The sequence below is a fragment of the Diabrotica virgifera genome, chromosome 6 (assembly GCF_917563875.1).
Source record: "Diabrotica virgifera virgifera chromosome 6, PGI_DIABVI_V3a".
NCBI classification, from domain to species: Eukaryota; Metazoa; Arthropoda; class Insecta; order Coleoptera; family Chrysomelidae; genus Diabrotica; species Diabrotica virgifera.
In genome coordinates, this window is record NC_065448.1 from 212,712,857 (window position 1) to 212,726,937 (window position 14,081).

Below are 14,081 nucleotides of genomic sequence, written 5' to 3' on the forward strand. Positions count from 1 at the left end.
GCGGCTGTAGTTTCGTGTTGCAACGAAATTGAAAATGGTTATTCATTTTTGAGTTATGTTTACTCCCATTGGAGTACGAATGGAACCATTCTCGTTGGAACTTTACCGCGCTGAGCAGATGGGACGTGAATTATAAATTGTAAAATTCCCTCATCTTCCTTAGTCTCATTATCCGTTATAGCTTGCAAATTGTAGAAGCCTTGAAGGTGTTACCAGAGAAGGTTCCCATTGTTTTCAGTCTGGTAGGATCTAGAATGACATTTTTGGATGCTGTTTTATGTGCTATTAGATTGAAAACTTGGTTTTTTGATAGCAGTTGCCGCTAGGTCATCTCTGCCATTTCGTTCGTTGCAATCCGTGATTGCACGCCGGGGTTTGTCCTAGTTGGGTCAGAGAGAGCAGAATATGTGCCTCCTGATGAGAGACTAATAAGTTTAGAAACCGGTAGAGGTGCTTGCTGCACTCTCTGGTTGAACTGGAATAATGATGCGGCTGTAGTTTCGTGTTGCAACGAAATTGAAAATGGTTATTCATTTTGTATTATTTTTTTATTTAAAAGATACTACATAGATGAGTAGTTAGTAAATTAATAATTATGCGTTCTTAAAAATTATTGCTCGTAGTTGCATGGAAAAAATTTAACATAAAAATTAAACGTTGCTTAAAAAATCCATTTCTCAATCCCAAGCCTTAAATCTGTAGCAAGTTGTTATCTGTAACAAAGCCACAATAGACCTTTTGAGTGAAGTGGAACGATGGTTGAGGGTCCGCACTCATACTGAACCTTACCTCTGTCTTTCCCTTTAGTCTTGACCGCCTGGATGGAGTGTAGTGGTCGTCGTGATATTATCATGTATTGTCCGTCTTCATAGATTTTTGTCTCTGGTCATTTCTATTACATCATACATAGGTCTTTTGCAACTTCCTGTTGTCTGGTCAATAAATCTCGTTGGAGATCTTGCTCGTGGTGTTTAGCCTTCTACCTTACCTTGACTGATGAGTCCCTCCATATTGTCTGTCTGACATTATGACATGTTCAAAATAGTTCAATTGTTGTAATTGGATTTTCCGAAGTCTCTTACATGTCTTTAGTTCTTTTAGAATATAATTATTGGTTCTGCGGTCGACATATGGAATTTGCCACATTCTTCTTCAGCAGAACATTTTAGTGGCGTCTATCTTTCTCCTCAAGGGGAGATGATAATGGTTTGAAACCAACATTTCAAGCACATTTTTGGGAATATTTTTGAAACTGGTGGAATTATTATATTTTTAAATTAAATAAACATATTCAGTACACCTAAAAAATTTCAATCCAAAATATTGAAAAATAAGGCAACAGTGGTAAATTCTTACAAAACAAAAAGGATTGTGCGAGGTACTACCTAGCGAGTTTTTTTAGTTTTAATGATTTTTGTTTTTTTGGTATCACTCAGATGTCAAAATAACGAAATCTTTTGTGAAAAAAGGGTGAAAGTTTTTGAGAAAGGGTGAAAATTTTGTTAAAAATATCATAACATAATAGAAATGTATACAGTGAGCACGTAAAGGTTGGAATAAATTCATTTTCTCGAGAATGTACGATTTTGAAAAAAAAAATCCTGAAACAGGTCAATTTTTATTTTTAAATTACGACTTTTTGGCATATATATCATACTAGTGACGTCACCCATCTGGGCGTGATGACGTCATCGATGATTTTTTTTAATGAGAATAGGGGTCATGTGATAGCTCATTTAACAGGGTATTCAGTTCTCCATTCACTAATGTAAACATTAACATAATTATTTATACAGGGTGTCCAAAAAAACATTTTTTTTAATTGAATTTATTGACAAAAAGAAGAATGCATATAATTTATTTAGTTTAAAATACATTTAATTGCTCTCAGAAAACAGAGAAAAATGTTTATTTGAAAAATTATTATTGCTTTTCGCTTAAATTAAATGTTCAAACTATCAAGAGGTAGGTGGATGGCGGCTTTAATATTGAATTTAAGCAAAAAACAAATATTTATTTGTCAAATAAACATTATCTCCTGTTTTCTGATAACAGTAAAATCTATATTGAGTTAAATAAATTACACACATTCTTCTTTATATGCCAATATATTTAATTCAAAAAAATTTTTTTGGACACCCTGTATAAATAATTATGTTAATGTTTATATTACTGAATAGAAAATTGAATTACCTTTCAAATGAGCTATCACACGACCCCTATTCTAATTTAAAAAAATTACAGATTACGTCATCACGCCCAGATGGGTGACGTCACTAGTATGATACATATGCAAAAAGTCGAAATTTAAAAATAAAAATTGACCTGTTTCAGGATTTTTTCCAAAATCGTCCATTCTCGAGAAAATGAATTTATTCCAACCTTTACGTGCTCACTGTATAGTTTTTGAGTTACAATGTCCACCGCCTTTGAAAAAACAGTTTTGAGAGAAACGCGTTTAATGTTTTGACAAAAATTGAAGAAAGACTTCTGTGTAAAAGGTATATTTATTAAAACCCCAATAAAGGGCTACATTAAAAGACAGAACGTTTTCGCTCTAAAGAGAGCCTCATCAGTGTTCTAAGCCTAAAATAAGTACACCACTCTACCACGTCATATAATGCTGTGAGGTATATCTTTTTCATTTTCACCCATCGCCAGGGTTTAACATAATACACGCCAATGTAAGACTTTTGGTCGGCGTTTTAAGGGTTTTAACCTATGTATTTTTGGTGGCTTAGCATGTAGAGCTTGTAAGTATAACCTAATTTTTTATCTTGGTCAACCTTTAAATTTTTTTACTCTTGTCTTCACTAATTATGGTTGTACTTATTTTAGGCTTAGAACACTGATGATGCTCTCTTTAGAGCGAAAACGTTCTGTCTTTTAATGTAGCCCTTTATTGGGGTTTTAATAAATATACCTTTTACACAGAAGTCTTTCTTCAATTTTTGTAATTAATGGTATACAGCCAGTTACGGGAAATTTTTCCTTATGGGTTTTGACAACTTTTATTTTCAATTTCTTTTTTGTCTGTCAAATCGTAAAGTGATACATACCGGAATGTGTTTTTGAATCGCGCAGTAATTTACAAAAGAAAAGGGGAATAGCTGTTTAATTTTTCTCACTACGCTCAAACGTGCTGGCGCGAAGCTGTTGCAATATAAAGTAAATATAAATGTTGCAAGGTAAAGATATCCAACATGCTGTCAATCAATTTTACTTTGATCAATCTGAAATTTTCAGAGAGTATTCTTAAAGCTATGTACTTTTATAAAGTCATAAAATCCGAAAATTTCAAAATTTTCAAACCATACCGCCCTCCGCCCCTTCTGTAGGGGCGGAGAAGATAGACATCTGTAACAGCAATTGATGACTTCTCTATTTTCGAAATATAGTTTTCATTTCATCTACATTTTTAGAGCACACAATAATAACGTTTATTCTCTTTGTTACAGAATCAACTATCGGGTGGACAAAGGAATCTACGATCTCTCCATCTCTAACGCGAGTTATGACCGGGACAATGGTAAATTTGAATGTAAAGTTAAAGCAGGTGGTTCTGGCACGAACCTTCACGTTCAGAAGTACACTCTGACGGTTCTTACACTGCCTCAACAACCTGTCATCACACCAAGTTCGTACGTTACTGTGACCGAAGGAAAGAAACAGGAATTGACGTGTTCCAGCATCGGAGGGTCCCCTGATCCTGAAGTTAAGTGGTATAGACAAGGTAAGTTGATTTTTGGTCTCTTAAAGAGTTCAAATCTCTAACTGGACTATTGAATAGTAAGAGAAATAGTTGTGCATTACTTTTATCGACTAACCTTGATGTTGCTTTTGTCCTTTTTATTAATGAAAAACTAAATCACATTGCTATTTTTTGTGTGGAAGCGCAAAATAACTGCCCACCGAAGTGTCATAACCATAAAATTCAACAATGCGTTTAATAGCTACCTACGCCTACCTTAAAATCATTCAACCGTTTGTTAATGGACTCCACAAAGACACGGCACAGGAAAACAAGACAATGCTTTTTAATTCACCTATTTTGTTAACCATACCGTAAGAAGAAGGAAATTATTTGTGGGAACGGTGAACGAGAAACCTTTTAGAGTTCATATGGCTTTGTGCTTAAATAACGATTTTTTTTATATAAAGGAAGGAGATAAAACGCCGAAGTATTTTTTTTGTCGCAAAATTTTCCTTTTAGTACTGATTGGTATTTTTTTTGTAAAGGTCAAAAAATTTCTAAATAAACAAAGTAATTATAATAGTCCCCAGTACACCGTCCTTTTTTGAAAATGGTTACAAAAGTCTTAAAAGTGGTTTTAACTGCTTCGTTTGAGCGAGTCTACCACTTTCTGAAAATTTTTAAAGTGCAGGTTGGACACGTTTGCGCACACACAACATCTAAGCCTAAAGCTCTAGCGCGGTTATGTTTTGTTACTGCAAAACTATAATTTGTAATTTTAAATCAAAGATTATACGTTAAAATAAAATAAATTATTTTTGTCACTCTAGCGCGATACAGTTTTGTTATTACAAATCTCTTAATTTTTAGTTGAAACTACATACTTATAATTAATTACAAAAGATTGTCGATCTCTTGTCCGACAGATTGACAGCCTCGTTTCTTTAGCCCGACAACGTAAAAGAGGAGCTTGGTATCAAAGAAGGACAACTCCATTTTTTTTCAAAATTAAGTTAATGGTACAGTCTTATATTATAGGATTTTTCACAAGGAATTCAAATCTGAATTGCTTTAGTTTCAAAACCGGCTAGAACATGCAAGAAATTGCATTTCAAAAGGAGCATCCGTTTCAGAAACGGACAGCTCCAACTTGATTTTGTAGCAGAATCGGACTACTCCATCAACAGCCAATCGAATGTTTGTATTTCCGTCAAGTTGCCATGCGCACTAGAACAAACCTACTAAGAATGGCCATTGCGTTTTAAGTTTGCAACAGTTTACGACGATTTTAACAGTTTTTGTGTGTTTTTTTAAATATTATCCGCGTTATTTTGCCGAAAAATTAAGCCAGGAAGATATTAGTCGACAAAACTGGTCAACATTGGGTTCAAAAACGGTCAGCTCCAGAGCTTGGTTGCAATATCGGCCAACTCCATTTTCTTTTTTGATTTTAGGGAATAAAACATAAATATAGTTAGATTTTCGTTATTCAAAAGTATTAAGAGACTCTAGAAGTGTATTCATAAAAAAAATCACAATTGGATATAGAGAATATAATGCGCTGAAGTTTTTTAGCTTTCCGGAAAAAAGTACAAAATGGAGTAGTCCGTCTTTGATACTCAGCTCCTCAAATATGTTAATTATGGCAGGTTATGTTTTACGATTACAAACTTCGGACACGAATCACAAGTGATAGATTGGAGGGTCGATTATCCAAATACAGCACTCTCGGATAAAAATTGGGTAACAGATAGCCAGTTCGATAAATTAATTTCATTTAATTAAGATTAAGATTAAGATTCAAACGTCCTCCTATGGTTATTTGTCAAAAAATTTGACGTTTTTCAATTCTCTAGTTGTTTTTACGCCAACGTCGACTTTTTGACAAATTTTTGGCGGATTTTTGAATCATTTTAATGCTAAACTACAATTTTATATTTATTTAATTTATTTATTAAAATTAACTTAAACCCAAACAAAATTAGTCTTAATTGAGTAGGTATGTTTAATATCTTTCAAACGAGATATCATTTGCCATAAGGTCTACTGAAAATTATCGGTCAAAGTGGCCCTGTAATGTCATTTGTGACTATTACGTCACTTGTCATGACTCATGACTATTTGAGAAGCCTACGTCGTTTATTTCCTTCCTCAAAATTTCGCCTCCAACAAAATTATAAGTATAACCGTTCAAAAGATATAATGTTAAGGATAAATAATTACAAATAAATTGAATAACTATTTAATTAAGAACAAGTCACTTTTCGAAGGGGTATTAATGAGAGTTATCTATCCTTTCTTTCCTTGTCTAAGCACTTCTTCGTCTCGTTTTGTTGCGCGCTCCATGGTACCAAATTCAAAAATAAAGAGAAATAAAAAAATTCGTTTTTTATAAATTTGCGTCATTTTTTTGCCAGACACTTACTTTTTTAATAAACATGTTTTATTTGAAAGTTAAAAATATTAAAATTATGACTTTTGTAATCGCGAAACATAACCTGCCATAATTTACATATTTACGTTGTCGGACTAAAGAAACGAGGTTGTAAATTTGTCGGACAAGATATCGACAATCTTTTTTAATTAATTATAAGTACTTTCAATTGAAAATTAATTGAGAGTTATGTAATAACACAACATAAAAAGATCTGAAAAATTATAGACCGATTACCTTGCTTAATGTTATGTATAAATTGTTAACTAAAATATTAACCAACAGACTAACTCCTAAATTCGACAATTATCAGACCAAACAACAGGCAGGATTCAGAAAAGGCTACAGTACATGTGATCACCTACTGGCAATGAAGTTACTTATTGAGAAAATAAATGAATACCAAATACCCATATATATGGCATTTATATATTTTGAAAAGGCATTCGACTCCATAGAACACTGGGCAGTGAAACAATCACTACACAATAGCAGAGTAGATTACAGGTATACAGAACTACCAAGCTCTAGAAGACATTTTCAAGAGATTACAATGGGAAGAATATGGAATCATCATTAACGGCCAATACTTAAATCACCTAAGATACGCTGACGATATCGTCATTATCGCTACAGACAAGGAACAACTACAAATAATGATACAACAACTAGACCACGAAGCCAGTAAAGTTGGATTAAATATGAATTACAGCAAAACAAAAGTGATAACAAATCAAGAGGATGAGTTAAGAATCGTAGTTAAACAAAACCATACAGAGGAAGAGAATGAATACATATACTTGGGACAAATCATAAAATTGAATAGAGACAACCAAACAGCAGAAATAAAGAGACGAACGAAGTTAGCGTGGGCCTTGTTTGGTAAGCTCAGCTTCATATTGAAGAATAAAAAATACCCTCAATATCTAAAAACGAAAATCTACGACCAATGTATTCTTCCAGTCCTTACATATGGATGTCAAACATGGACGTTCACAAAAGCGAATATGGACAGAATTGCGAAAACACAAAGAGCAATGGAAAGACAAATGATCAACGTTAGGGTAAGAACATAACAAGTAAGTCGAGGTGGATGTGTAGGTCGCGGTAGATGCCACTGGTTAAGTCGCGGTCGATGTCGACAGCACATAGCAAGGAGGTCACCTGCGCTGTCAGTCGAGCTAGAACCACTATCAAGTGAAGTAGTTTAATGAAATTTGAATGACAAAAAGACTGTGCTTTTGCGATGTTGTGTCAGTCAAGTGATGATAGTGATGAAATGTCAGCTGTAAATAATCAGATCCTCCTTCATATTTCAAAAATTTACTGAATTTAATTACTTTAGAAATTCAAAAATAAACTGAATACAAAAAAGGGATTATATTATAAAAAGTATCAACTCAGATAGCGCAGTTAATGACAACTTGGTTTCGAACGGACCAATCACAGAAAAGCATCCTTGTAGGCCGCGCAGTAGACATCCGTGTAAAACAAACTCATTTTATTTTCAAATGCATCGATGTAAACCTCCTACATGGCATCGCGCTAAACCTCCAATGCGACTTACTTGCTCTGTTCTCTTTCATTCAGTAAAATGTGTTTGTTTTACATGGATGTCGACATCGACCGCGACCTCCACATCCACCTCCACCTCGACTTACTTGTTATGTTCTTACCCTAAGACTGTCAGATAGAAAAGGGAATTCCTGGGTAAGAAATATCACAAAAGTTAAAGATGCTACTCGTCAAACAGCTAAACTAAAATGGAAATTCGCCGGTCATACGATTAGACAAAAAGACGAAAGATGGAATAAAATTATTACAGAGTGGAGACCATGGACATATAAACGAAAGAGAGGACGACCACAGATAAGATGGGTAGATGACCTAAAACACCAAGCAGGCTCAAAGTGAATGCACATGGCTCAGGATAGAGAAAGATGGAGGAGTGAAGGGGAGGCCTATGTCCAATATTGGATGTCGCAAGGCTAATAGATGTGTAATAACAAAACTGTATAGCGCTAGAGTGACATATTGCAGGTGTCTGATTTTTTGTCCGACAAAAATAATTTATTTTATTTTAACGTATAATGTTTTGATTAAAATTAAAAATTACGGTTTTTCAATAACAAAACATAGCTACAAATGTAGGTGTTGTGCGTGCAGAAACGGGTCCAACCTGCACTCTGAAAATTTTCAGAAAGTGGTAGACTCGCTCAAACGAACATTAAAACTATTTTTAAGACTTGCGTAATAATTTTCAACAAAGAACGGTGTACTGTGGACTATTGTTTATTATTGCATTTTTGACTTTCGTTGTCAGAATAATTATCTTCAAAGCCTTATTTTTTATTTCTTCTCTTTGCATTTTGTACCCTGTATTCGTATATTAACAGATAATACTAATCAACAGTTTGTTAACGTACTTTTCAAAAGGTCTATTTTATTTTATTCGTTTATATCCGCACAAGTCCTATAATTCCTTTTTTCCAAGTTACATCAAACGAAAAAAAGTGAACCTACTCATAGACTGCCACTGATTAAAGAGACCGTATATGTAATAACGTTGAGAGGAATAAGAGTCTTGCAAATTTGCAAAAGCCCTGCTACATTTATGACGTCATCGCGTTCGAGAGGCTGTTAACAGTTGGAGAGGTCTTTCCCTCAAAGTTGACAACACTCCACATCTTCAAGTATCTCGAAAAATTCCTTACCAACGACGATAAGTATTAGGAGGGCTATGTAAATAAGCAATTAGTTATGGGCAGTTCTGCGAGGAAAAAATCTGAAAATTTGGATTTAATTTATTGGGTCAAATTACTGCCTGAGTCTGAGTATTCAGTATACAAAAATATATTCGGTAGTTAAAGTGGACTCTTTGGTTAACGGCAAAAAGTAGTATGTTCATTAGAGCTCGTTTTTAATTTTTTTCAACCTAGACTTTTAATTGTTATTTACGTTTATATGGCATGTATTGTGTATTGCATATGTGTGGTGTATGATAGAGATAAGTGCTTCACGTTTCCCTGTCCTTTATTATTGGTATGTTTTTGTTATTCACTTCTTCTTTAAGTATTGTAGCGGTTTTTTTACTGTAATAACTAATAATTACAATGAAACTAGCAGTTCGTATTTATATACGACTTTATTTATATAGCTGTACAGACGAATTTATTTTACAGACTAACTTTATTTACAAAATTCGTTCCTTATATATTGAATACAAAATACCAGACATTTTCTTGAACGTTCCAGAAAACGGAACCGCCCATCACTAGTAATCTGTGGCCCTGACTGTCGAATATTTACGAGAAATCGTTTCCTCACTCGTTCGGTGAGTCATTGTTCCAGATGTCTCCTTACGTGACGGGCTGTCGAGACGGAACCTGTTATTTGCGGTCGGTAATTCGTCACAGTATGTATTGTCAAATCAAATCATTCTGCTATTGGATTCGCTACATATTTTTCTTCATTTAGTAGAATGAGGGCTGCTTTTTTTATTTTTCTCTTTTTCATGTCTGTTTCCTTCATGATTATTGATGCATCTTTACACTGTGGTCTCTGTTCATTGTCCCAGGCATATTTTCATATCTGTGATTTATCGAAATCCCTGTTTTTGATGTATGTTTCATATTCATTAATCCTGACGCTTAGTGGTCTTGCAGTTTGTCCCGCATAGAAATTGTTGCATTCAGAGGGTATTTTGTAGATGCAGTTCTTTGACCTCTCCTGTCTGTTGTTCGGTGTGGTTTTGGGCAGGATAAATCTGAGTGTGTTCGTTGTTTTAAATGTTGCTGTTATGTTGTACTTATTCCATATCCTTGTAAATTTTTCTGATAAACCCTTTACACGTGGTATTGTTGTCATACTTGAGTCCCCTTTTTGAGCGTAGCTGGATTGCTTGTGTTATTTTATTGTTTCCTTTTTTCTGTCTTGTGGAATTTCTTGTTTAGAAATGACATTGGATAGTCATTTTTTTGTTAAAACCTTTGTTGGCATGTTTTTTCTTCTTGAAACGCCTATTCGTTGGAACAGGTATTTTGGGCTCTGTCGTATAGATTAACTACTGACGTGGATATTTCAGGACGTAAACTGTGACATGCGATATGTCATACCGTTGGCATCTAAACATTCCGTATATGTATTTGGCACCTAGGACTTTTCTATTGGCTCTTTGCAGCACTCGGCCATATTTCAACCATTAGGCGGCGAGGTGCCAAACACGTATACGGAATGTTATTCGGTGCGAAATTCATATACGGAATGTTAACTATTCGTAGACCGAAAAAGACAACTTTTTATTTAGAGTCAGTTAAAAGGAGATTGATTAAAATACTTGAGGGGTGTAAAATCAAAGGCGGCAATCTCCACTTTTTCTTGTTTTGAGTTAGGGACGCCATCTGTTGCGTTTTTTTATTATCTCTTAGATAAAACTATTTGTGAGAACCAAAAGTGATCTTAACTGTATACAAATCGCAGTGAAAAATTCATATTGGGATCAAAAGCGGCAACCTTCATAGCTGAGTGCGTACCAAACACGGCAATCTCCGCTGCGGCCAATAAGAGCCACGTAGCGCTGGCATGTGATCAACTGTGAATGTCGTGAACTCTGTAGAAACCTGTGAATATATACCCGAAGTTACGGATATTTTAGTTTAAGTGATATGCATATAAATTGCTTTTACATATTTTATTATTTTCTTCTTCTGGCAGTACCGTCTCCTGTCGGAGGTTGGTTACCATAACATCAATTTTAACTTTGTTGGCTGCAGCTCTGAACAATTGTATATAATTGCACTCGTACCACTCCCTTAAATTTCGCAACCAGGAAATCCTCCTACGTCCCACATTTCTCTTTCCCGAGATTTTACCTTGGATTATGAGCCTTAGCAGGGAGTACTTTTTCCCTCTCATTATGTGGCCTAGATATTCCAGTTTTTTCGTTTGTATTGTTTTTATGACTTCGCATTCCTTCCCCATCTTCAGCAAAACATCTTGATTTGTTACTCTATCTGTCCATGGTATTTTCCACATTCTCTTGTAGCACCACATTTCGAATCCCTCAATCTTCCATGCCGTAAACAGTACGGAGAAAACATATTATAGCACCTCAACATTCTCGTTCTTAATTTCAAATTTATGTCTCGGCAGCATAGGAACTTTTTCATTTTGATAAATGATTGTCTCGCTATTTCTATTCGCCTCTTAATTTCTCTGGTCTGGTCATTAGTATCAGTGAACCGAACCCCTAAATGATATTAGTGTTCAATATCAAAATATATTTTTCTTCACTAAGTAGCCGGCACAATGATGTTTTATTAGTTTCAAAACTGGCAATATCCTTATAGATCATTTTCATATCCGTCAATCTCCAAACATTGCAAACAAAAACGGCAATCTCCAAACTAAAATATAAAAAAAAGGAAAAGAAATAATTTCTTAATCCCCTCTTTCTGGACATCCGATCACAAACCAAATTTTCTATGATTATTGATCAGTTTTATTGTTTTAAATTCATTTTGTTAATTTCTAGAGTTTTTCGCGGTTTCCAAAAATTATGGAAATGGGAGATTGCCGACTTTGATTTTACACCCCTCACTTGTTAATGTACTATTTTATAAAAATAAAACAATAATTATAGTATTTGGAATGTTATTTGGTGCGAAATTTATATGCGGAATGTATAATATTCGTAGACTAAAAAATACGACTTTTTGTTACAGCCAGTTAAAGAAGACTGATTTTAAAATATTTTGTTAATGTGTTATTAAAGAAAAATAAAACACCTATTACCTATATGGAATGGTATAGATTTGGGAGACATTATTTCCTTATTTGACTAAGGTTTCGCCAAAGTATATTCTTTGGTTTCGCTTTCGCAGAATCTTTAATGACTTACACGTGTTATTTAGTATGTTCAGATCTGTTTCAGCTATTCAATTTTGTTGAAGTTTAAACGGCTCACAGACAATACAATTTATCGTCAAACCTGGTGTGCAACTCAAGCCGCGTTCAAACTTCAACAGAATTGAATAGCTGAGACCGATCTAAACACACTAAACAACACGTTCAAGTCATTAAAAATTATGCGAAAGCGAAACCTTAGTCAAATAAAGAAATAATGTCTATTCTGTCTAAATCCCGAGCCGAGGATTAGCGGCGTGTAATTTGGGTTGCCTATATAAACTTGAATCAACGAAATGGGCCTTGAGTGTTATTTAAAACGCTGAAAAGACCGTTTAGTGATAATAAAAAGGGTGGGTTGTGATTGCGCGCAGCGGTCAAATACCTCCTGCCCTGCGGTTCTCTCACTCTAATACCCGTAAGTTAGGTTTGGACCGAAGGGTTAGGTCTTCCTCCTTTCAGGCAAAAACCGATATTTACTGCGGTTGCATGATATTTAATATTAAAATAGTATTGGATGTGGTAGAATGTAGACTCTTTGTATAATTACCAATTGAACAGTGAAGCTGTTAGATCAATTTTCCGATTCAATCATTTCTACTGTTCACAGTCCTGTGTTTGTGTTTGCTTTTGAGTAGGTATTTCATTTTCTTGACAACGAAAATGTTCGGTGTGGAAAGAATTAATAAGTGCTTGGAATGCGGAAACGTGTATAAACGTAAACATGATTTAAAAAGACATGTAAAAAGTTCGCATCCCGACAAATTGGATGCAATTGCCCCTTTAAAAGTGCTTAAAGGCAACGTCTATAAATTTAGACATAAGCCAAGTTTAAACTTTCATGCCAAAAAAATGCACACAAATGTCATTGATTTGTACAGTTGTAATTTTTTGAATAATAAACATTCGCGATTCAAGTTTATATAGGCAACACAAATTACACGCCGCTAATCCTCGGCTCGGGATCTAGACTCGAGTAATAATGTCTGCCAAATCTATACCATTCCATTTATGAATTTCGCACAAAATTACATTCCATATAGGTAATAATTGTTTTATTTTTCTTTAATAATACATTAACAAAAGATTTTAAAATCAGTCTTCTTTAACTGACTTTAATAAAAAGTCGTCTTTTTGAGTCTACCAATATTTTTAACATTCCGCATATGAATTTCGCACCAAATAACATTCCAAATACAACAATTTTTTAAGTTTTATTTTTATTTAATAGTACATTAACAAATATTTTAATCAATCTCCTTTTAAATGACTCTAATAAAAAGTTGTCTTTTTCGGTTTACGAATATTGAACATTCCGTATATGAATTTCGCACCGATAACATTCCATATACGTATTTGGCACCAAGCTGCCTATTGGTTGAAATATGGCCGCGTGCTGCAAAAAACCAATAGAAAATCCTAGGTGCCAAATACATAATATACGGAATGTTTTTAGATGCATAACGTTGCCTATTCTCCTTTGATTTCAATATGAATTTGTATCACTGTATTTGTTTTTTACATTAACTGCGGAATGATTCCTCACACTGCTGTAGAATAAAATACTGATCCAATTAAATAAACTTTATTTTTTCAAGAAAATTATGAACGCATAGCTACATAATATTAATAAAATGGTGGAGGTTCTTACAAAATCGTTTATAAACTAAATTACAAAAAAACTTGGGTATTGTTAACTAAAAAAATGGTAAAATAGTGTTCAAAGCAGTTGAAAGTAGAACAACGGGATGAACTTGATGCCATACTAATAGCGAAAAAATACACTGGGCTGCTTTTAACTATAGAAACGTAAACACTGACATGCGGTACGTAATACCGCAAAAAAACTTTATGTCAACGTAGCTCAAAGACTAAATAAACCATACTAAAATTGCAGCAGTACAATTGTAAGGAGCAGGTACAATAATTTTATATACCACTTGAAAGTACACAGATGGTGTTCTAGGAATCTTTTATAAAATAAAACACGTTTTACAACAAAATATATTTTCGGCGCGGTATGGCATACCGCATGTAAGTGGTTACGGA

The 14,081-nt window shown here is 34.2% G+C and overlaps 1 protein-coding gene and 1 long non-coding RNA gene across 2 annotated transcripts in view; one reads left to right on the forward strand and one right to left on the reverse strand.

Annotated features, from left to right (window-relative positions):
• Window positions 1-7,811, reverse strand: part of LOC126886694 (uncharacterized) — a 35,264-nt gene extending 27,453 nt beyond the window's left edge. Inside the window, exon 1 of the long non-coding RNA XR_007698755.1 lies at window positions 7,768-7,811. This is a non-coding gene — a long non-coding RNA (uncharacterized LOC126886694). The remainder of the gene's footprint in view (window positions 1-7,767) is intronic.
• LOC126886691 (muscle M-line assembly protein unc-89) overlaps window positions 1-14,081 on the forward strand; it is a 554,873-nt gene that overhangs the window by 314,870 nt on the left and 225,922 nt on the right. The window contains exon 3 of the mRNA XM_050653685.1: window positions 3,459-3,733. Coding sequence (XP_050509642.1) covers window positions 3,459-3,733 — 275 coding nt within the window. The remainder of the gene's footprint in view (window positions 1-3,458; window positions 3,734-14,081) is intronic.